The 24,954-nt window shown below is 47.6% G+C and overlaps 1 protein-coding gene across 2 annotated transcripts in view; it reads right to left on the minus strand.

Annotated features, from left to right (window-relative positions):
* LOC147106349 (protein NEL-like) overlaps window positions 1-24,954 on the minus strand; it is a 342,986-nt gene that overhangs the window by 241,415 nt on the left and 76,617 nt on the right. For both annotated transcript variants that reach the window (XM_086009387.1, XM_086009386.1), the window contains exons 10-12: window positions 13,620-13,711; window positions 4,237-4,339; window positions 1,636-1,764 (exon numbers count right to left, since the gene is read on the minus strand). In XM_086009387.1, the coding sequence (XP_085865513.1) occupies window positions 1,636-1,764; window positions 4,237-4,339; window positions 13,620-13,711 (324 nt within the window). The remainder of the gene's footprint in view (window positions 1-1,635; window positions 1,765-4,236; window positions 4,340-13,619; window positions 13,712-24,954) is intronic.

Below are 24,954 nucleotides of genomic sequence, written 5' to 3' on the forward strand. Positions count from 1 at the left end.
CATGGGAGTGGCCCTCATCTCCATGGCAAAGGGTGCACATTGATTTTGCTGGTCCCTTCATGGACTCGATGTTTTTAATTGCGGTGGATGCACATTCAAAGTGGCCAGAGGTAATAAAAATGTCCTCAACCACCACGGAAAAAACTATCACAGTTTTACAAACCATATTCGCCAGGAATGGGCTGCCTGAACAGATTTGCTCTGACAATGGACCACAGTTTGTGTCTGAAGAGTTCCGGAGGTTCTTAAAGAACAATGGTGTTAAGCATTACACATCTGCCCCATATCATCCAGCCACTAATGGATTGGCCAAGAGGTTTGTCCAAACATTCAAGAAGGCTATCAAGGCAATGTGTAATGAAGATATACCCCTACAACACAAGGTGGACAACTTCTTGTTTGCCTACCGGAATGCGACACATGCGGTTACCAACCAAACTCCAGCCATGATGTTCTTCAATCGAAGACTACGATGCCACTTGGATTTGGTTAAGCCAAACGTCCGAAGAGATGTGGAGAACAGGCAGTTTCAGAATATGAATGAAAGGCCGACCAGGAGTTTTAAGATAGGTCAACCAGTTTTGGCCCGGGACTACCGCGCTGAGAAATGGCAGCCAGGAACGATTTGTACATGACAAGGACCTTGGGGAGAGCATTGTAAGACGCCATGCTGACCAGATTCTAGAGTCACTGGAAAACGTCAACTCCACACCACGATCTGATACACCTGGTAATGAAATCGACGTTCCAATTGCAGCTACCGCAGAACTGGTAATATTGGAAGCAGATGAGCCAAACAACAACATTGATCCCGACTCAACATTGCCAGAAGAACCTGATACCCCAAAGAGGCGTTATCCAGACAGAATCAGGAAGCCTCCTCAAAGACTGAACTTATAATTGCTTAAACTTAACCAATGTATCTAGCAACCGTAATTGTGATTGTAATTAGTTATCATTTAGTTGTTAAATGAATGTTATGTACTGTTCATCTGAAAGGGGAGGAATTGTTGTGTATGTACCTTTAAGAGAATAACTGGTCTCAGACTGCAGTACCGGCAGTGACCACCCCTGTATAAAGGCGCTAGTGAGCCTCTGTTTTTTTAGTTTCACTATTGACTTCCATCAGTAAAGACGTGTTTTGTTCAACTCCTGCTGTCCGTGTCTCAATCATTCACGGACGTAATACCAGGTTTCACGCATGCGCTTAACATGCCTAAGCCCGGAACTTGTGCGGCCCCCATGAGCGTGTACACACCTCGTACACACCTCGTACGCATCCAAAGGGGTCACAAAATACGGCCCGTTATGTACACTTGTACTGTAGCATAAATGCCATTTTAGGCATCTAGGATAGTAGAAATTTGCAACCCGTCCCCCAAAAGGCCTCGGATGTTGGGACAGTTGGAGCTTTCAAGACTGAGATATATAGATTTTTGTTAGGTAAGGGTATCAAGGGATATGGAACAAAGGCGGGAAAATGGAGTTGTGGTGCAGGTCAGCCATGATCTAATTGAATGTTGGAGCAGGGCTGAATGGCCTACTCCTCCTGTTCCTATCTTCCTTTCCTATAATTAGTAAAGATGAACATGGGCATGAAATAGAGGCTCTGCTGCTAAGCGTGTACAGACTAACCTTCACAGTAGGCTTCATCGTCACGGAGAGGCGTAAAGCCAGTTTTGCATTTGCAGATTGCATCAGCTTCCAAGTTCATGCATTCAGAATTCTCAATGCAATTGGGGCCCTCAGCACAAAAATCATTGCCTGCAGTGAGAAAGAATGCTTGGAGTGATTTTAGTGACAAAGCCCTACTTGTAATCTAATAGGAGTGGCATGCAGTGTTCTTCAGCTTTGGTACATTACAGAGCTATTTATAAAAAGGTCTGAGGTCTTACTCTGCACTCAGTGAAAGGCAGCTTAATTCAATCTGACATTTGTATCTATGATTCTGCTTAGCAGGTACACTACGAAAGGACCCACTTGCCCGGGTCACCTCAATCCATCAGTTTCCATGATCTAAATTCATACATTAAGAAGAGAACCTGAAAATCACAAATAATAAGTAAAAATACATTGGGTCACATCCAAAGGTAAGTACTAGTATATCTTAATATACTTGGTTCAAGTTGGCTCCAATGCTTTATTAGCCTGTTCATAGAACTATTTATTTATTGTAAGCTAGGAAGAAATGTCTTCACTCAGAGGGTTGTGAATCTTTGGAATTCTCTGCCCCAAAGGGCTGTGGATGCTGAGTCGTTGAGTATATTCAAGGCCGAGATAGATAGATTTTTGGACTCTCGGAGAATCAAGGGATATAGGGATTGGGTGAGAAAGTGGAGTTCAGGTCAAAGATCAGCCATGATCTTATTGAATGGTGGAGCAGGCTCGAAGGGCCGTATGGCCAACTCCTGCTCCTAATTCGTAAATGTTTTCATGTTATTTAATTTTCCATGGAAGTTCTTTTGAGTGAAACCACTTTACAGAGAGACCCTGTCAATGGTTGATGGTGACAAATGTAGCTGGAAATAGAACAGCGATTAGTGTTCCACCTGTCACTGTCAAGGCAGGAATCCAGTAAATGAGGAGAGGCTAGACTTTGCCTACAAGATAGCATTTTCAGAGAAAGGTGGGTGGAATGTTGATTTACTGGAGAGATACTTTTCCATCTGGCTCCCCTCATTTATATCATCACTACACACCACTAAGCATTTCTATTATGCAGGAATAATGGGCCAGAAGTTGCTTGGGAATTCACGCCATTAGAATGACGCATTAACGTCACTCCCCATTATTAATTCGTAAAAAATCCAGCAATTTGCTGAGTAAAAGAGATACGCCATGGGTTCCGATCCTTCGCTAATTGCTGGATGATTTGTGCCTCTCTGCCATTAGCCAAAAACTGTTTTTTCTTGCCATGAGGCTCCCCATTGAACGTAATGGCAATCGTGAAACATCTGCCCAATTATTTGTTGTTTTATGCATATTAAATTGCTGGACCCAGTCCCCAACATAGCTTTTTTTTGGGCGAGAGCTGGCTTTATTCCTATATTAGTATTCTCACACTCACCTACGTCTTTCATACCGTGGCTGAAAAGACAGGCATGTAATCTGCTTCCAGACCTCGTCTCATGGTGCCCTTTAGCCCACCAGGTGTAGGCGAGAGAAGCCCAGATTAGTTCAATCTTTGATAATTCCTCCCTCGGCCCAGGGACGTGCCTTGTCCCCACTCTGCACATCTCTCTCGCTGACACGGGTCAGAAAGGAAACTCACCAAGTGGAGGCCTGTGGGTATGACCCGCAGCCTGCTGCTCCATATCACAGCACGATGCTGCACCACAATCATTTTGCAAATGGATACGTGACTTTCTATTCATATTTTGTCATGCACAAGGAACAGAGATCACTGGCCTCAGAAGCATTGTACCACAGTAACAGAACAGACAACACACTGTGCCATTTCAGATCAAATAAATGCTAATTTTACTCAAAGCAGTTTGTTCATATTGACTACATCTGGGACTTAAGCGAAAGATCTGACTGGGAAAGTTTGATCAATCAATTCCTAAGATGGAACAATCTGCATTTTGCCCAGGGTACAATGATCCTGAGTCAGAATTTGACTTCTGTATATACTCTTAAGCCCTGCGTCTGTTACAACAACAACAACTTGTATTCATATAGCACCTTTAACGTAGTAAAAAGTCCCAAGGCACCGCACAGGATTATTTTAAGACAAAAAATTTGACACCGATCCACATAAGGAGAAATTAGGGCATGTGACCAAAAACTTGGTCAAAGGGGTAGGTTTTAAGGAGCGTCTTAAAGGAGGAAAGAGAGGTAGTGAGGCGGAGAGGTTTAGGGAGGGAATTCCAGAGCTTAGGGCCTAGGCAACAGAAGGCACGGCCACCAAAGGTTGAGTGATTAAAATCGGGGATGCTCAAGAGGGCAGAATTAGAGGAGCGCAGATATCTCGGGGTGGGGGGGGAGCTGGAGGAGATTACAGAGATAGGGAGGGGCGAGGCCATAGAGGGATTTGAAAACAAGGGTGATAATTTTGAAATTGAGGCACTGCTTAACCGGGAGCCAATGTAGGTCGGCGAGCACAGGGCTGATGGACGAACGGGACTTGGTGCGAGAGTTAGGACACGGACAGCCGAGTTTTGGATGACCTCAAGTTTACATCGGGTGGAATGTGGGAGGCCAGCCAGGAGCGCGTTGGAATAGTCAAATAGTTACCTCTGCAAACCTTACAGCAGCTGTGTGTCAGGGAGATTTGGTTTGATGGCGAACAACGCAGCGAAGGGCAGCTTGGATATCGAACACGCTGCATCGATTTGTCCTGTCAAATGATGCAGAAGATGTTAAGTAAACCCATTTAAGAATCACCACTTTGTCACTTTAGAGCTGTAATTGTTGTAAAAAAAATCATTACTCTTTAAAGCAGACTTATTTGTTATTGCGTTGAACAGAATGGTTTCATTTTTACTATGAAAGATGACCATTTAATTTTTGCGCCTTAATAGATTTTATGCTTACTGTTTACAATTGTAGGTTTTAACAGAGATCGAGCTCTGGAGGCTTCAGCCCTAAGGAAGACTGTGGTAAATTTTGCCATACAAATATAACTGACATGAATCTTGTCATTCATGTGGAAATGACTTAGGAGATAATACTGGGCGGCCTGCTGGTGGCGCTGTCCAGGGAGAGTATAAATACTCGGGCATGGGCCCATCTTGCTCAGGACATTCTTTAACAGGAACTAGTGAAGGACACAACTAGATCTCCATGTTGTAAAACAGTGGATTAAAGCTTTGTTTAACGCTTAGACCAAGTGCCTAGTAGTTTTCTTACATCAATAACCACTGTTCGACTTTCACTCATAAAATACTTGGAACATTTCTTCCCTTAGTTCTCATTTATATTCGAAAGTCACGGAGTATTAGTTGCGCACCTGTTATATTTATTTTTGGCAGTTGAGCAGGAAAAAAAAAATCAGTGCTCAAGAGCTGAAATGTTTCCATGTCATTTTGACAACGTTGGGCCAATGTGACTCCTCACCAGCCATCCTTGTGGCTTCTCTCAGCAGGACTGCCAATTAGGGGGGAATTTTAACCCCAAAAAACGGGTGGGTTGGGGTCGGGTAGGAAGTTAAAGAGCTAAGAAACTGAATCCTAACTCGAACCTGCCTCCAACCCGCCCACTTCCGGTTATAATGGAGGCGGGACGCCCATTTAAATATTATAATGAAGCTGGCGTGCCTCATGGTGAGCCACCATTTCAAATTTAACTGTGGGCGGGTGGGTTTGCCTGGCCTTGGGGAACCTGCCAGCTAAAGGGAGGCTAGAACTGCTGTATCCAGGAGGTAAATGCCTTTCCACTTACCTGCTGGATCCTGTGTCCCTGCTTCACCAACCCCCCGTGATCAGACACCCCTCAACCCTTCTGATCTCCCCACCAGCCTCCCTCAAGGCATCCAACGTCCCCCCACGAGGCCTCCAATCTCCCCCAGACCATTCCCCTGAGGCCTCCCCACCTCCCTCCCTCCGGCCCCCAATCGCCCCTCTGGCATTCGATCCTTGACCCCTGACCAACACCCCCCCCACCCCCACCCAGCCTCTGATCCCCCCTCCTGCCTCTGACCTCCCCCCTCTGGCCCCTTGATCACCTTCCCAGCCTCCTGGCCTCCCACCTCCGGCACCGATCCTCATCTGGCCCCGATCCTCCCTCTGGCCTCCGACCACCAACCCCACCTCCGCCCGCCCCATCGCGGATACTTCTCCGGTCCAATCCTCCTCCAACTACCACGACTCCAACCCCCACCCCCACCCCCCAACCCCCTGATCGTTCCCTCCCTCCTCTCTGCAGCCGAGTGGCACGGGCCTACCCGCCCGACAGCCAGATAGCCTCTCCATCTGAAATAAAAACAGAAAATGCTGGAAATACTCAGCAAGTCAGGCAGCATCTGTGGAGCGAGAAACAGAGTTAATGTTTCAGGTCAATGACCCTTCGTCAGAACTGAAAAAGCTGGAGATGGAACAGGTTTTTAAAAGCCTCTCCATCTGGCTGGCTGTGAGCCTGGAAGCAGCGCTTTGAAATGCTAAATCAGGCCCTGCCGAATTTAACAGCAGGGCCTGTGGGAAACCCGTTCTTCCGGACTTTCCTGACCGCTTTCCAGCTCCCCTGCTCTGTACCCGCTTCCAAATTAAAATTCCGGCTTTAGTGGCAGGTTGTCTGTGCTGCTGATTCATTCCCACTAGGGAATCGTCCGAAGCTGCACGAGCTTATTTCACACAAGTCCCTTCCAGCCAGCTCCGAGAGAAGCTTTCGCTCAATGAACTTGGGCTGGATTGAAACTTAGGGGTAGATTTTCAACTTGACGCCCGGGCATAAAGCAGGCGCAGTGGATCAGCCGCCCCTTAGAAAACGCCCGATTTTCATTTCTATCGATTTTCAATGGTTTCGAGATGGACGGCTGGTCTTCAATGCCAGCTTTACCCTCTGGGTGGCAAGTTGAAAATATACCCCCCGCCCTTAGATTCTTGAGGTGAAAGGGCAATGTACGACAACACTGCTTCACCTACTCCCCAGGAACAGAACAGAATCTTGCTTTAAATATTGAATAGGTTTGATACCGCATTTCTAAACGAATGGAGGTAAAAATAATAGTTTAAACAAAAGTATAAATGAAAGAAGAGCCTCCTAAGAATGCTAATCTCGAGACATAGCTAACTCAGGTACTGACAGTCCAAAATGAAATAAGTGGGTTGGCGATTTGTTGCCTGAAGTGTTGGGAAACACTCTTTTTTTAATTTGCATCGCAGGCATGGGGTTTATTGCCCTTTGGTGCTCACCCCCATTTATTGCACTCTCTCCTTTTGGTGGCGTGCCTTAGAGGAAAGAAAGATCACAAACTAATCAAAAGTGGTGCCCGGATACTTGCAAAGTTTTATTCACTTCAAAGTTAGCATAGCTGCTGCACCATACTCTGCACTTCTGTGGTGTGTTGTTGGCACTTATTAAATGTATATTTTAATTGAGAAAGCATCGCAACATTTTCACAGCACCACTTTTAGAGAGAAAGCTCAGTTCTTTCTAAACAGCCAGTTTTTCCTTCAGACAAGCCTCTTCCAGCAGCTAGATCCTCGAGCACAATTCTAGAAATGTGGGTTCATACTTTATAACGGTATAAGTGGTCCACTTAAAGGTGTGCCGCAGGCTCACAGCGAGTGGGAAATCTTAATACGCAGCCAGCAGAAAAGCATTTGCCACCTGTCTGGTTTTTGTTAGAGCAGCCCAGTTTATCTGGAATACTGGCACATCTCTTGGGGACAGCTGGAATTTTTTTTAGAGTCGTGGGAAAGCTCATTTTCCAACCTGGTCCTTCAGGACTTTCTGGGCAGTGGCAGGGTGGGAGAAATTTAAAATTGAGATGATTTGATTTAAATTCATCAGTGATTTGCAAGCCAGCTTTGTACACTTGTGAAGGGAAAGAGAAACTTCAGCAATCGTTGTGGAAGGGCAGAAACCTTGCTGGAACCAGACAATTATTATTTTTTTTAAAAATTAGAGTGAACTAGTACAGTAATTAGAATTAACAATCCAATGCATTTGAACCAATTAAAGGACATCTGGTTGTTAACAAGTACTAAACATCTGCAGAAATTATACTGTGTAACTTGTGCAATCAGCATCTGCCAGCAAGTGACCCCGGGCACATCATTGAATGTTTTTCTTTTGAATGCATATTTCCATATTTAACTGACTGAGACTAAAAACACTGAAACCAATGAACTCTTTCCTCGTTTACACTGCTGGTTATGTTTGACTGACTGTTTGTTTGGCTGCGGTACAGGATTGGTAAGATGACCAATAAGAACACAAGCCCCATCAGCTCCGTTCACCTCCACCCCCCCCCCCCCGCCCCCCCCATCCTTGTCCATATTTGGCTGGGCAAAAAGGTGACAATCCTAAGCCAGAAACAAAAAATGTCTGAGTCTTGAATTGAGCCCAGCAACCTCTACCAATGTGAAGGGCAAGAGCAGCAAGCTCACAGGCACGCCGTCAAGATCAAGGCTCCCTCCAAAATCTGGCACCATTCTGACTTGGACACATATCGCTGGCCCTTCATTGCCACTGGTCGCAAAACCTGGAATTAACTACTAGACGCTGTCAGCACAAGGACTGCAGCCGTTCAGGGAGAAGGTCCTCGTCACCTTCTCGGGGCAACTAGGGATGAGCAATGAAAGCAGCCTTGTCAGAGTAGTGTATGTGCCTTTAAGTCAGAACTACTTTTACAGCTCCTGTATACTGTAGTACCGGCAGTGACCACACCAGTATATAAGCTTTGCGCATGCCTCTGTACCCCCAGTCTAGAGACCACCCTCCTCCAGTAAAGACCTGTTATTTGTTAATGTACAGCATCCATGTGATTATTTAATAATAGCATATCCACTGAACCACGGATCCAACAATGGCGACGAGTGTCGATTCGAATCTACCTGCAACATAAAAAATTTTAAAAAATAGTCGAGGCCAGGAACACAGGCGTCGACCACGAGCAACCGCCCAGCAGTCAGGCAGAGATCCAACTTCGCAGGGGAGGCTGTGGAGAGCCGGGCTTGGATCCCCAGCCACAACGAGCAGTAAGAGACCGACGACAGGTCCAGCGCAGACCCTTCCCGAGCAGCGGCGGCTGGAGCCGACCGACGGCGGAGAGAGAGTCGAGCAGCGTCGACGGGGTAAGACAGAGGGTGAAGAGCGCAGGGCGCAGCCGGGGGTTGAACACCAAGCGGCGTCGAGGAAAATAAAACAAACCGGAGAGAGGGTAAGAAACAGCCGGGTTCTAGAATGAGCGGCGTCGAAAAATATAAAAAGAAGAACGCGCAGTGCACAGCCAGTGCTCACGGGCTGAACAGGGTCCGCGGGGCGAAGAAAGGGGAGATGCCATTGAGCCGCGGACAAGAAGGAAGAGCGCGGGAGGCGCCATTGAGCCGCGGAGAAGAAGGAAGAGCGCAGGAGGCGCCATTGAGCCGCGGAGAAGAAGGGAGAGCACGGGAGACGCCATTGAGCCGCGGAGAAGGAAGAGCACGGGAGACGCCATTTTTAGAAGCCGATGCGGAGAAGAAGGGTGAGCGTGGGAAGGAAGGAAAGTGCAGGAGACGCCATTTTGTGCCAGCGGAGAAGAAGGGGAAGCGCGGGAGGCACCATTTGTGATAGTTAACGCACACCCAAGGATGCCGAAGAGTGGCAGTATCTCTACGTTCAACAATGAAGTCAAAGATTGGGCGACATATGTGGAACGTATTGAGGTGTACTGCAGGGCGAATGAAGTGCCAGATGCTAATAAAGCACTGGTTCTGTTAAATTCCATGGGTGCAAAAACTTATGGGTTACTGCAAAATCTAATAACCCAAGAGAAGCCGGTAAAAAAGAATTTTGAAAGCATAGTAGAAATCCTACAGGACCACTTAAACCCCACACCGCTGCTGATAGCAGAACGATTTAAGTTCCATAAAAGGAACCAACACAAAGACGAAAGCAATGCTGAGTACCTAATAGAACTGCGCAAGCTATCGAAACACTGCCAGTTTGGAGCGGGACTAGCAGACACGTTAAGGGACAAGTTTGTGTGTGGGCTACAAAGTGAAGGAACCCAGAAACGGCTTCTATCAGAAAAGGACCTTACGCTGGACAAAGCTTTCAGTATGGCAGTATCACACGAAGCAGCCGCAAGGGGCGCTGCAGAGATACAACGGAGACCGCAAGAATATGACACCAATGAAATGTCCTATGGAACAGAGAAGTGCTATCGTTGCGGCAGAACAACACATGACCAGAAAGATTGTTGGTTCAAGGACCAAGTGTGCAGACAGTGTGGGAAAGCAGGACACATAGCAAGAGTCTACAGGTCTGGGAAGAAAACCAACAGTAAGAAATCTCCACAGGAGAAGTACAAAAAGGTACACCAGGTGATGGACAGTGGTTCAGACGAACAGAAAAGCGACACAGACTCCGGAAGCAAGGAGCTGGGTTGTCTGAAACTACATAAGGTAACCGAAATGGAGGATCACCAGACTATCTGGGTTACACTCAAGATAGACGGAGTCCGTGGAAATGGAATTGGACACAGGGTCAGCTCTAACAGTCATAAATCAAAGAGACTACAAGCGGCTATTTGCACACATACCCTTGAAAGCTACAGAGATTGTCTTGAAGACGTATAAGGGGCAAAAAGTCTACCCCAAAGGAAAAATAAGGGTGAAAGTGACATATAAAGGCCAGGAAATACCTAAAATGGATATATATGTATTGCCAAATGGAGGACCACCACTGCTAGGACGTGAATGGATCCGGAAGATACAATTAGATTGGCATTCCATACAGGCACTGAAGGTTGAGGCCAAAAAGGATGATGACGTCACACCTGGACGACTGTCAAAAATGCTAACTGACGCAAAAGAAGTGTTCCAGGAGGGACTAGGAACACTAAAAGGAATAACAGCAATGATTAAAATAGAGGAAAATGCAAGCCCAAAGTTTCTGAAGGCCAGACCAGTGCCTTATGCGATCAGATCCAGCTGTTGAAGCAGAGCTGGAAGGGTTGGAACGTTCAGGAGTACTGTCCAAAGTGGACTGGAGCGAGTGGGCTACACCCATCATTCCTGTAATGAAGAGGTCGTTGAGTAATACGCCTGGGGAACCAAAGAAGGTCTGCATCTGTGGGGATTTTAAGGTGACAGTGAACCCAGTCCTTCACACGGTGCAATATCCGCTTCCACGAATTGAGGATATTTTCGCCTCGCTATCTGGAGGTAAACGCTTCACCAAAATTGATCTAGCCCAGGCGTACTTGCAAATGGAGGTAGAAGAAGCTTCGAAACATTACCTTACGATCAACACTCATAAAGGTCTCTATCAATACAACCGGCTGGTGTTTGGAGTAGCCTCGGCTCCGGCTATCTGGCAAAGGGCGATGGATCAGGTCCTGCAAGGGATTCCAGGGACCCAGTGTTATTTGGACGACATCTTGGTCACGGGCGAAAATGACGGTGATCACCTCGCCAACTTGGAGAAGGTGCTCACCAGTTTAAAGGAGTATGGGCTACGAGCTAATCGCCACAAGTGCGAGTTTTTCCAGAAACAGATCTCGTATTGTGGCCACGTCATCGATGAAGAGGGGTTACATAAGTCACCTGACAAGATTGAGGCAGTAGTCAAGGCTCCAGCACTGGAAAATGTGTCACAACTGAGGTCGTTCCTCGGGCTGGTAAACTACTACCACAAGTTCTTACCAAATTTGTCTACGGTATTACACCCGCTGAACACCCTACTGCAAACAGGGATACCATGGAAGTGCGATGACGAACGTAGATGAGCTTTCCAGAAGTGTAAAGAATTGATCACATCAAAAGAGGTGTTGGCCCATTTCAACCCAGCACTACCAATTCGTTTGGCATGTGATGCATCACCCTACGGTATTGGAGCGGTGCTGTCGCACAAATTCCCAGACGGGTTGGAGAGGCCAGTAGCCTTTGCGTCTCGGTCACTAACCTCAGCCGAGTGCAACTACGCCCAGATTGACAGGGAGGCCCTCAGCCTAGTATGGGGAGTAAAAAAATTCAACCACTATCTGCATGGGCAGAAGTTCACCTTGCTGACTGACCACCAACCACTTGTCTCCATCTTTAATCCTAAGAAGGGCGTTCCAGTGATGACTGCAAAGCGGTTACAAAGATGGTCCCTGTTTCTAGGGGCGAATCAATATGAAATAGAATATAAAGGCACGAAACAGCATGGGAACGCTGATGGGCTATCACGCCTGCCACTGCCTACTGTGGAGGAAGCACCAGCAGTGGACCCTATCGAGATATTTTATTCGTCAATAATTGAACGATTGCCAGTAACAAACGCGGATATAGAGAAGGAGACCCGCAATGATCCGATGCTGTCACGGGTATATGAATTGACGGTGAGGGGATGGCCAACACATGGCGACTCACTGTTGCCAGCATTCTCATCCAGAAGAGAACAGCTGTCAGTATGCCAGGGGACAGTGATGTGTGGATCCAGAGTGGTGATTCCACCCAAGTTAAGGGAGAGAGTGCTAAATGAGCTAAATGAAGGTCATCTGGGGGGAGTGAAAATGAAAAGCCTTGCTAGGGCTTATGTGTGGTGGCCGGGAATCGATCAACAAATCGAAGACCTAACTAAGAGCTGCTTAGGATGCCAGAAGGTCCAAAATGCACCACCACATGCCCCTCTACACCCATGGGAGTGGCCCTCCTCTCCATGGCAACGGGTGCATATTGATTTTGCTGGTCCATTCATGGACTCAATGTTCTTAATAGCAGTGGATGCTCATTCAAAGTGGCCTGAGGTGATAAAAATGTCTTCAACCACTACAGAGAAAACAATTGCAGTCCTACAGACCATATTTGCCAGAAACGGTTTGCCAGAGCAGATTTGCTCTGATAATGGACCACAGTTTGTGTCCGACGAGTTCCAAAAATTCATGAAAAGGAATGGGGTAAGGCATTACACATCCGCCCCATATCATCCAGCCACAAATGGATTGGCTGAGAGGTTCGTACAAACCTTTAAGAAGGCGAGAAAGGCCATGTGCGACGATGAAATTCCACTACAGCATAAGATGGACAATTTCTTATTAGCCTACCGAAACGCGACACATGCAGTTACCAACCAGACCCCGGCCATGATGTTCTTTAACCGAAGGTTGAGATCTCGTCTGGACTTGCTCAGACCAAATGTGCGAAGAAATGTTGAGGACAAACAATTCCAGCACATCAATGAGAAGCCAACAAGGAGCTTCAATGTAGGGCAACCAGTCTTGGCCCGTGACTATCGAACAGAGAAGTGGCAACCCGGAACGATATGTACAAGGCAGGGGCCATTAATGTACACAGTGGATGTCGGGGAGAACATTGTGAGACGCCACGTCGATCAGATCTTAGCGTCACAGGAACGCGTCAACCCCATGTCTCGAGTACCTGGGGATGAACCCGACATACCGGTAGCATCTACTTCAGACCCAGTAGCAGTGGAACCCGATGAACTACCCGATGAAAAGGGGTCAGAATCGCCTCTGCACCAAGAACAAGAACCTCTGGAAAGGCGCTATCCCGAAAGGGTCAGGAAGCCGCCCCAAAGACTGAATCTATAAATGGACTTTTGTTGTTTAATGTACATGTTGAAATGTTAATTGTTATTTGAATATTAGGGGTATTACTAATCTAAAAGGGGAGGAATTGTAGTGTATGTGCCTTTAAGTCAGAACTACTTTTACAGCTCCTGTATACTGTAGTACCGGCAGTGACCACACCGGTATATAAGCTTTGCGCATGCCTCTGTGCCCCCAGTCTAGAGACCACCCTCCTCCAGTAAAGACCTGTTATTTGTTAATGTACAGCATCCGTGTGATTCTTTAATAATAGCATATTCCACTGAACCACGGATCCAACAGTCAGGGTCACCCACATCCCTAAAACAAATTAAATAAAAGTAATAATTTGAAAATAAGAACCAAATGAGGACTTGAAATTACACACCAAAGCCAGCATTTAGAATGAAGTCGTTTTGTATGGCATTTAAACAATTCCTACCTTACATTCCAAGAGATAACACTCTCCTGATGCTTTCCATTCTGTCATCCTCTGCCCATTATGGTAAATTTTGCTGCCAAGGACACATACAGCTGATAACAAAAGCACATTATTTCAGTTTTTATGTGTATGTTCAACAAAGCAGTCGACATTTCTAAGTATTAGAGTTCAAAGCATAAAGAGCATTAATTGGATTCCATCTGATGTTCAGCACCACAGTTACATTACAAAAGAAGTTTAGAAACATCGAAAAATAGGAGCAGGAGTAGGCCATTCAGCCCTTCGAGCCTGCTCCGCCATCCAATATGATCATGGCTGTTCCTCTATCTCAATACCATATTCCCGCTCTCTCCCCATACCCCTTAATACATTTTGTGTCTAGAAATCTATCTATCTCCTTCTTAAATATATTCAGTATCTTGGCCTCCACAGCTGTCTGTGGTAGAGAATTCCACAGGTTCACCACCCTCTGAGTGAAGAAATTTCTCCTCATCTCAGTCCTAAATGTCCTACCCCATATCCTGAGACTGTGACCCCTCGTTCTAAACCCCCCAGCCAGGGGAAACATCCTCCCTGCATCCAGTCTGTTTAGCCCTGTCAGAATTTTATATGTTTCAATGAGATCCCCTCTCATTCTTCTAAACTCTGGTGAATACAGGCCTTGTCGACCCAATCTCTCCTCATACGACAGTCCTGCCATCCCAGGAGTCTGGTGAACCTTCGCTGCACTCCCTCTATAGCAAGTATATCCTTTCTTAGGTAAGGAGATCAAAACTGCACTCCAGGTGTGGTCTCACCAAGGCCCTGTATAACTGTAGTAAGACATCCTTGCTCCTGTACTCAAATCCTCTTGCAATGAAGGCCAACATGCCATTTGCTTTCCTAACTGCTTGCTGCACCTGCATGTTTGCTTTCAGTGACTGGTGTACAAGGACACCCAGGTCCCTCTGTACATCAACATTTCCCAATCTATCACCATTTAAATAATACTCTGCCTTTCTGTTTATCCTACTGAAGTGGATAACTTCACATTTATCCACGTTATACTGCATCTGCCATGTATTTGCCCACTCACTCAACTTGTCTAAATCGTCTTGAAGCCTCTTTGCATCCTCCTCACAAGTTTGTTAAAAAGTTTCTGTTCCCATCTCTCCTGAAGGTGCTGGCTCACTCTGGAGTGCAGCTAATCCTCCAGTACTGGGTTCAAGTGCCCATTCTCCCTGACTGAGCAGAATGGTTCTGGCTTTGTAAAAAGAAAATTGTGAAATTTTATAACAAATGGTAAAAACTGAAATGAAAAGAAAAATTTGGGGATGAAAATTTAAACAAAACAAAAATTCTGCTTAAACAAACTCTGAAACTACTCGATGCATGTTCGGTCCTGGCAAGGGTAGATTTCGGACTGGGCGTGCACGGTGTACTTAGACGTCACGGTGTACTTAGACGTCATCAGTAGTAGAGCCTGGTTGGAGGGAAGGTTGATTGTTTCCCGTGATGATCCCAACTTCAGAGCAGAGCCCTACATATCATGGCAGTGTGAATTTATTCATCTTCACTACCAGTCGACCCGCAATCATACTGAGTGAAACTGCTTAGGTGCCACTTGATACTGATTTGTGCTGTGAGCTGTAAGAATGTGGTTGAAACGCCCCTGGACTCATTTCCCTATAACTGCAGGCAATTTTACATTTAGAATTTTTTATAGCCGGTCGTCAGAAGCTAATACCCGTGTGCTGGCTTTCCCACCCACCCCCCTCCCCCCAATGTTTACATTGCTAAATCCATCTCCTTTATCCTGACAGCAGATTCATAGACCCACATATTCATCTCCCACCACCTGAACTATGGAAACATTTAAATGAAAAAGTGTTTTCTAAAGGCGAAAGAATTTCATTCCATCAGTCTCGGCTGGATTCAAAGTCAGGCGTCAAAGGTGAAACAACACTGTGCTAAAGCAATGCATCATCCAGTCCCTCAGTGCTTAATCTTTTTCTTAAAAAAGTGATATTGAGGTCTTACATGAGTGTGGTGTTTGTAAATTCTACTGACGCTGTTTCTGCATTGACTCTCTCCTGGCTCTTCACCATTTTGATACATTTTCTTTTTATTCGTTCTCGGGATGTGAGTGTCGCTGGGAAGGCCAGCATTTATTGCCCATCATAATTGCCCTCGAGAAGGTGGTGGTGAGCTGCCTTCTTGAACCGCTGCAGTCCATGCTTCTTTGTAGCGGTTTAATACAACTGAGTGACATGCTAGGCCATTTCAGAGGGCAGTTAAGAGTCAACCACATTGCTGTGAGTCTGGAGTCACATACTGGCCAGACCGGGTAAGGACGGCAGATTTCCTTCCCTAAAGGACATGAGGGAATCAGATGGGGTTTTTTACGACAATCTGGCAGTTTCATGGTCTGAAATAATTCCAGATTTATTTAATTAACTGGATTTAAGTTCCCCAGCTGCCATAGTGGAATTTGAACTCAAATCTCCAGATCATTAGTCCAGGCCTCGGGATTATTGTTCAGGAACATGAGCACTATGCTACCGTACCCCATAAGTACATTGAAGTTTAATGGAATGATTAGAATATAAAATTAAAATGGCAGATTTTGAAGGCATGTAAAGCTGCATTTTACCATTAAATAAATTCCTATCAGTTAATTTCTGTTATCACAAAATGTTGTCAATGTTTTAAAATCTGTTGCTGTGGAATTGAGACCTTACATATGGACAATGGGGGGAAAGCAATACTTTCTGAAGTGTTCTAAGATTGGGATGAATGGACCTTGTGGGGACAGAGTGGAAGGAGCTTGACATTGTATTTGACTTGTACCACACCAGATATGGGTGTGCTTGATTCAGTAACTAGATGCTCAAAATGAGCACAAAAGGCCACTAACACTTTTAAACTGAATATATACCGCACTGGATTCATTTACGAAACCCAGTGTACTCTCAATCAGGGAGTCAGGAAACAACAGTTCAAAAACAGGATCAGTGCCACTGCACCCATTAAGAAATCAATCTCCCTAAAACCCTAGATTTAAACATCTTAGTTACAGGATGTTGGTAACTTAAGAGATACAGCCAGCTGTCACCTGGGTTACTATCTGAGATTAATGGCATGTCCATTCTACAAATAGCCACTCAATGTCCCTTTTTTCAGAGTACTGGTAGTAGATATTTGGGACAGGAAGGACAGTCCAACAGTCACACTCATCTATTGTCAACTGATTTTTCCCTCCTATCATTGATGGGATAAGGACAAGGGAAGCTGTCAGGTGGAACACAGCGATGGAACTAAAACTGTGCCCTTACTGGGAACACCACTCCAGCTGTGTTACTCAAACCATGGGAATTAAATATTTTTAAAAGACAAATGTACCCCTCAGGTGGCTGATCAGGAGAAATAATAGGTGCAATGCATTGATGTGCCTCAATAATTCCGAGACTCGAAGGTAGCAGAACAAAACAAGGCTTTTATTAACTTAGAACGAAACACGTAAGCGAGAGAGATGTCGTCCTTCTGGAGACTGGGGCTTGACTGAAGCTAGCTTACAAACGGGGCCAGGTATGGGCGGAGCCCTACACACAGCACATTCCAGCACATTCCAGTATACAATACAGCACATTCCAGTACACAATACAATGAGGTCTGGGGGAAGGGAAATGACACTGAAACCGATCTCAGTCACAGGCAGTGATGAATGGAAATATTTCATCACATTCACCCCTTCTATAGATTTAGTCTGTTCGGGGGTTTGATAGTCCTCTGCGACCGACGTGGCTGTTGCGGTGCCGCGGGTGTCGGCTGGGTGTCCCCGGTAGCCTCCTGGGTCTCTGCCGGGGGTGCCGCCAGGGTTGTTGAAGGGGTAGTTGGTGGGGGTGCCGTTGGTCGGTGTTCTTCCGGGGGTGATGAAAGAGTAGTGGGTGGGTAAGAGTTGCTGTGATCGTCGTTGCCGCTATTGCCGTGGTTGTTGTCGATGCCAGCTGGGGCGACGTCTTTTATGGACACGGTGTCCTCCCTTCCGTCGGCGTGCCGGACATATGCGTATTGGGGGTTGGCGTGGAGTAGGTGTACTGGCTCCACGAGAGGGTCCGTCTTGTGGCCCCTCACATGCCTTCGCACGAGTACCGGACCTGGGGTGGAGAGCCATGACGGCATGGATACGCCTGAGGTGGATTTCCGGGGAAAGACAAACATTCGTTCATGAGGCGTGGTATTAGTGGCCGTACACAATACCGACCGTATCGAATGGAGCACATCCGAGAGGACTTCCTGCCAGCGGGAGATAGGGAGGCCCTTGGTCCTTAGAGCTAGAGTGACTGCTTTCCATACTGTCCCGTTCTCTCGCTCCACTTGGCCGTTACCCCGGGGGTTGTAGCTGGTGGTACGGCTCGTGGCGATCCCCCTGGACAGCATGTACTGGCGTAGCTCTTCACTCATGAAGGACGCCCCCCTATCCGTATGGATGTAGCTCGGCATACCGAACAGGCAGAACAGGCTGTTGAGGCATTTAATGACCGTGGCGCTGGTCATGTCTGGGCAGGGGAAGGCGAATGGGAACCGGGAGTATTCGTCCACAATGTTCAGGAAGTAAACATTGCGGTCGACGGACGGGAGGGGGCCCTTGAAATCTAAGCTGAGCCGCTCAAAGGGCCGTGTAGCTTTGATTAAGTGGGCTCTATCTGGGCAGTAGAACCGAGGCTTGCACTCAGCGCAAGTGCGGCAGTTCCTGGTCAGGGACCGAACTTCCTCAATCGAGTAGGGTAAGTTACGGGACTTTATGAAGTGGAACAGCCGCGTGACCCCTGGGTGGCAGAGGTCGTTGTGGAGGGTCTGTAGCCGATCCCCGGTGGCGCTGGCACACATCCCTCGTGAGAGGGCGTCAGGGGATTCGTTAAGGGCCCCTGGCCGGTAAATGATGTCGTACTCGAAGGTGGAGAGCTCGATCAGCCACCTAAGAATCTTATCATTTTTAATCTTCCCCCTCTGTTTATTATTGAACATAAACGCTACCGACCGCTGGTCGGTAAGTAGGGTGAAGCGTTTGCCGGCTAGGTAGTGGCGCCAGTGGCGCACTGCCTCCACGATGGCTTGGGCCTCCTTTTCCACGGAGGAGTGTCTGATCTCGGGCCCTTGGAGGGTCCTCGAGAAGAAAGCTACGGGCCGCCCCGCCTGGTTGAGGGTGGCCGCCAAGGCGAAGTCAGACGCATCACTTTCCACTTGAAATGGAGTGTTCTCGTCCACTGCCTGTAGCGTGGCCTGCTCAATATCCTGCTTAATGCTTTTGAAGGCGGCGTGGGCCTCAGCAGAGAGCGGGAAAGAGGATGCTTTCAAGAGGGGGCGGGCTTTGTCGGAGTAGTTGGGGACCCATTGGGAATAATAAGAAAATAACCCCAGGCACCTTTTCAGGGCTTTGGGAGTGTTGGGCAGGGGCAGCTCCCGTAGGGGGCGCAATCGGTCGGGGTCTGGTCCGATTTCCCCGTTCTTCACCACGCTGCCTAGTATGCAGAGGCGCGTGGTGTTGTAAACGCACTTGTCCTCGTTGTAGGTGAGGTTGAGTTTTTGTGCGGTTTCCAGGAACCTCTCGAGGTTCGAGTCGTGATCCTGCTGGTTGTGACCGCAGATGGTGACGTTGTCGAGGTAGGGGAAGGTTGCCTGCAAGTGGTGGTCATCGACCATGCGGTCCATCTCCCTCTGGAAGACCGAGACCCCATTCGTCACCCCAAAGGGGACTCTGAGGAATTGGTAGAGGCGTCCGTTCGCCTCGAAGGCGGTGTACGGGCGGTCCTCTGGTCTGATAGGGAGCTGGTGGTACGCTGACTTGAGGTCGATGGTGGAGAACACCCGGTATTTGGCGATTTGGTTCACCATTTCTGATATGCGGGGTAGCGGGTAGGCGTCTAGTAGGGTGTACCTGTTGATCGTTTGACTATAGTCGATCACCATCCGTTTCTTCTCGCTACCCCTTACCACTACCACTTGGGCGCGCCACGGGCTGTTGCTGCGTTCAATAATGCGCTCTTTCAGGAGCCTGTCTACCTCGGTCGCGATAAACCGCCTGTCCTCCCAGCTGTACCTCCTGCTTTTGGTCGCTATTGGCCGGCAGTTAGGGGTAAGGTTCGCGAATAGCGAAGGCGGCTTTACCTTCAGGGTAGCCAGACCGCACACTGTGAGGGGCGGCTGGGACCCACCGTACTTGAGCGTGATGCTTTGGTGGTTGCACTGGAAATCCAGGCCCAAGATCACGCTCGCACATAGGTTCTTCATGATTAATACTTTAAAATTATCATATACAGTTCCGTTAACGCACAATTGTACCATGCAGTAACCCAGAATGGTCGATGTCTGGGTTTTGTCAGCCATAGAGATGGTACCCTGAGTAGGGACCACCTTTAGGGAGAGTTGTTGTGCCAGTTCTGGGTGGATAAAGCTCTCCGTGCTTCCACTGTCAATTAAGCATTTAACCCGGCACCCATTTACCTCGATGTCCACCATTGATCTGGATAGCGGGTGCGGCCTGGTCTGGTCCACTGTGACCGATGCCACTGTAGGGCCCTGATCGATACAAGATGGCGTCCACGCTGTCTGCTCACAAGATGGCGGACCCCACGAGGTCGGGCAAGATGGCGTCCAAGATGGCCACTCCCACGGCGCACACGCGGCGGTGGCGGGTTTTCCGGCGGTTGGTTTTCCGGCGGGGTTCCCTCTGCACACCTTCCCGAAGTGTCCCTTCTTACCGCACTTAAAGCAGGTGGTGCCTTTCGCCGGGCACAGGTTTCTGGTGTGCTTTGGCTGCCCGCAGAAGTAGCAGTTGGGTCCCTGACGCGTCGCGGCTGTCGTAGGGCTTCTGGGGGCAGAGCGGGGCCCAGCCGGTGTCGGGCTGTCGGGCGGGGAAGATGCCTTCCAAGATGGCGGCGCCCTCGGTGCACACGTGGCGGCGTGGACGGCGCGGGCTGAAGAGTAGGCGTCCGAGTTTCTCTGGGCCACATCCAGGGATCGCGCGGTGTCCGCAGCCTGTTTCAGGTCCAACCCCGTTTTTTCCAGCAGTCTTTGCCGGATGTAAGTGGAGCTGAGGCCTGTGATGAAGGCATCGCGAACAAGCTCATCAGTGTACACTGCGGCTTTTACATCTCGGCACTTGCAGTCTTTGCCAAGCATTTTCAGGGTGCTTAGGAACTCCTCCACCGATTCCCCAGGTCGCTGTGCGCGGGTGGCGAGCAGGTGCCTAGCATACACCTCATTCGTAGGCTGCTGGTAATGCGCCTTTAAGATGTCGCAGGCGGCCAGGTACGTCTCGGCGTCTTGGATGAGGGGGTAAACCCGGTGGCTTACCCAATTCCGCAGAATTCCGAGTCTCATCCTTGCAGCGTCCGTAGCGTCTTTGACGGCTGCGGAATTGTCCAGGAAGAATTCCATACACTCAAACCAGTGTCCGAAGCGCGCTGATGCATCCGGAGCATGTTGATCCAAATCCAAACGTTCGGGTTTCAGGAGTTGATCCATAGTGTTGAAAAATAAGTTAATAAAATTGATGTGCCTCAATAATTCTGAGACTCGAAGGCAGCAGAACAAAACAAGGCTTTTATTAACTTAGAACGAAACACGTAAGCGAGAGAGATGTCGTCCTTCTGGAGACTGGGGCTTGACTGAAGCTAGCTTACAAACGGGGCCAGGTATGGGCGGAGCCCTACACACAGCACATTCCAGCACATTCCAGTATACAATACAGCACATTCCAGTACACAATACAATGAGGTCTGGGGGAAGGGAAATGACACTGAAACCGATCTCAGTCACAGGCAGTGATGAATGGAAATATTTCATCACATGCACAAAGTGTAATATGCCGAATCAGCTTGCACTAAATAATAAAGTCTAAGAGAACAAAAAGAACAAAGAGAGGAGCTCGGAGAATTGTTTTTTTTACACAGAGAAAGAAAGAACTTGCATTTATATAGCGCCTTTCATGACCACTGGACATCTCAAAGCACTTTACAGCCAACAAAGTACTTTTGAAGTGTAGTCGCTGTTGTAATGTAGGAAACGTGGCAGCCAATTTGCGCACAGCAAGCTCCCACAAACAGCAATGTGATAATGACCAGATAATCTGTTTTTGTTATGTTGATTGAGGGATAAATAGTGGCCAGGAGACCGGGAATAACTCCCCTGCTCTTCTTCGAAACAGTGCCATGGGATCTTTTACATCCGCCTGAGAGAGCAGACGGGGCCTCGGTTTAACGTCTCATCCGAAAGACGGCACCTCCGACAGTGCAGCACTCCCTCAGCACTGCACTGGAGTGTCAGCCTCGCTTTATGTGCTCAAGTCCCTGGAGTGGGACTATGAACCCACAACCTTCTGACCCCAATTTGCCACAATAGGCCCCAATCTGCACAACAAAAGAGCTTCCTCTCATTTTTGGGAGGGCGGGCTGGGCACCCATTTAAAGGCCTGCCTGAAAGTTGAAAGCAATTAGACGCAGAAGGAACCCACCAGACTTTCAACTGCCAGTCACCCGTTTTTCAGACGCAAAACAGACCGCCAGCCGTTGAAAGTCTCACCCATTACCATTGTATTGAAGAACATAACAAAACAATTTACCCCTATATCACTGACAGGTAACTAATAAATATCTATTTGTGACATTGGTAAAATAATGGACCCTTGTGTTACACAGTCTGTAAATAAGCAGGTCACTGGTAGTTCAAATCTACGAGCACGCAAAGTCAAGCCATCTGGTTTGGAACTTGGGCATTTTTATATACTTCTGTTAAATCTAATGGTTAAACAGAAATAGCCGACTGTTCCAGATTTCTGCACAACAGTAAATTATCATTAAAAAAAGACTTCAAACCTACAACAGCAATTCAATTGTGTTTCATCCTGATAAAGCTACTGGGGTAGAAATGAGTGTGGATTCACTATCGCTGTCTTGCAGCACCGTGCAGGATGAATTTCCACCTCATTTGGTTTTTATTTTGTTCAAGGAGCTCTATTGATTCACCCAGTTAACCAATACAAACACATATAGAAATTGGAACCAAACACCCTTTTATGGCCTAAGCAGTATAATTGTTTTACTTCTTAATTAAATAAAATCTGTCACATCCATATCATACTCTTGTTAGTTGACTCTGTAAATCACAAGCAATTAATACATATTTCAGTGACAATTCAAAACAAAAGGAAACAGACACTGCGGATAGAGGATCACTTCCGCAACAACTCGGACCCCCGGCGCATGTGGCAAGGCATCCAGTCCATCACTGACTACAAGGGCAAAAATACCAGGCCCCCGGTTAGCGATGCCTCCCTTCCGGAGGAGCTTAACAACTTCTACGCTCGCTTCGACAGGGACAACAGGGAGCCGGCTACCAAAACCTTGCCACCCCCGGAAGACCAGGTGCTCACTCTGTCGACTTCCGACGTAAGGGGTGTTCTACGCGGAGTGAACACACGAAAGGCTGCTGGACCGGATAGCATCCCTGGACGGGTACTCAAGGAATGTGCTGATCAACTGGCTGATGTCTTCACCGCCATCTTCAATCTGTCATTGGCCCAGGCAGTAGTCCCTACATGCTTCAAGACCGCTACCATTATTCCTGTGCCAAAACAAACGGCTGTGACGTGCCTGAACGACTATCGACCTGTCGCACTCACACCCATCATAATGAAGTGTTTCGAGAGACTGGTCTTAGCCCACATCAAAGCCAGTGTTCCTGCCTCTCTTGACCAACACCAGTTTGCCTATCGTGCAAACAGATCAACGGAGGATGCAATCACAACTGCTCTACACTCGGCACTGAATCACCTAGATGGTAAGGAGACCTACATCAGAATGCTGTTCATAGACTACAGCTCAGCATTCAACACTATCGTCCCCAACAAGCTGGCCACCAAACTCCAAACTCTTGGCCTGAACACTTCCCTCTGCAACTGGACCCTGGACTTCCTAACAAACAGACCTCAGTCTGTCAAATTAGGTAACCACACCTCCCCCCCCAGACCCTGAACATGGGGGCCCCACAAGGATGTGTGCTGAGCCCCCTCCTCTACTCCCTCTTCACCCACGACTGTGTGGCTGTTAATGGTTCCAACACCATCATCAAGTTTGCGGATGACACCACGGTAGTAGGCCAGATCATCAACAACGATGAGTCAGCCTACAGGGAGGAGGTCCAGAATCTCGTAAAGTGGTGCGCCGATAACAACCTGGCCCTTAACATCAAGAAAACCAAAGAAATCATTGTGGACTTCAGGAAGTCCAAAGGTGGAAGTCACACCCCCATCCACATCAATGGGGCTGTGGTGGAAAGGATGGACAGCTTTAAGTTCCTCGGAGTCCACATCACGGAAGACCTCTCCTGGTCCCTCAACACCTCCTCTCTGGTGAAGAAGGCCCAGCAGCGCCTATATTTCCTAAGGAGGCTGAAGGGATGTAACCTGTCACCCCTGATCCTCTCTAACTTTTACCGCTGCACTATAGAGAGCATCCTCACAAACTGTATCACAGTATGGTATGGCAGCTGTAGCTACTATGACCGGAAAGCCCTGCAGCGGGTAGTCAAAACTGCCCAACACATTACTGGCACCCGGCTACTGACCATAGAGCTCATATACCAGAAATGCTGTCTACGGAGGTCACGGTCCATCATCAAAGACCCTACCCACCCCAGCCACAGTCTGTTCGCCCTCCTGCCATCTGGGAGACGCTACAGATGCAGTCGCACCCGTATGACCAGATTTAGGAATAGCTTCTTTCCCAGGGCTGTCATCCTACTGAACTCCACAAATAAACTCTAAAGCCTGCACATCTGCCAATGCACTTTATTATGGTTATGTTTATGTTAACATACTACAAGCCAAATGTATGTTGAATGTTTAAATGTCTTAATCCAAATGTACACTCTCGGGAGCCGCAAGCCTACATTTCGTTGTACTGCACTTGTGCACTAACAATGACAATAAAAGTTGATTTGATTGATTTGATTTGAAAAGCTAAATGTGAGCGTTTCCCAATTCTGAGACTGGTGCCTTTCGCGAGGCTCTCACAATAGCGCAACGAACCAGTAAAGGGGTTAATTGTCGCCCGGTCACAGCACAGACTGTGCAGCAAGTAATAAATCGACTGAGTGACCAAAAAGTGTTAGCATGGGCCACTTTATTGGCAAACCTCAGTGTTGATAGATGTGCCATTGAAGCTGCTTTTGAATGCAGGAGCTGTACAAACAGAATACATGTCCTTGGCTAACTGTTCATGTGGCATTCTCTTTTCAAAGCTTCAATAATAAGAGAAAGAAAGAAGTTACATTTATATAGCGCCTTTCACGAACC

The sequence above is a fragment of the Somniosus microcephalus genome, chromosome 16 (assembly GCF_052327205.1).
Source record: "Somniosus microcephalus isolate GS21.2 chromosome 16, FLI_Smic_1.0, whole genome shotgun sequence".
NCBI classification, from domain to species: Eukaryota; Metazoa; Chordata; class Chondrichthyes; order Squaliformes; family Somniosidae; genus Somniosus; species Somniosus microcephalus.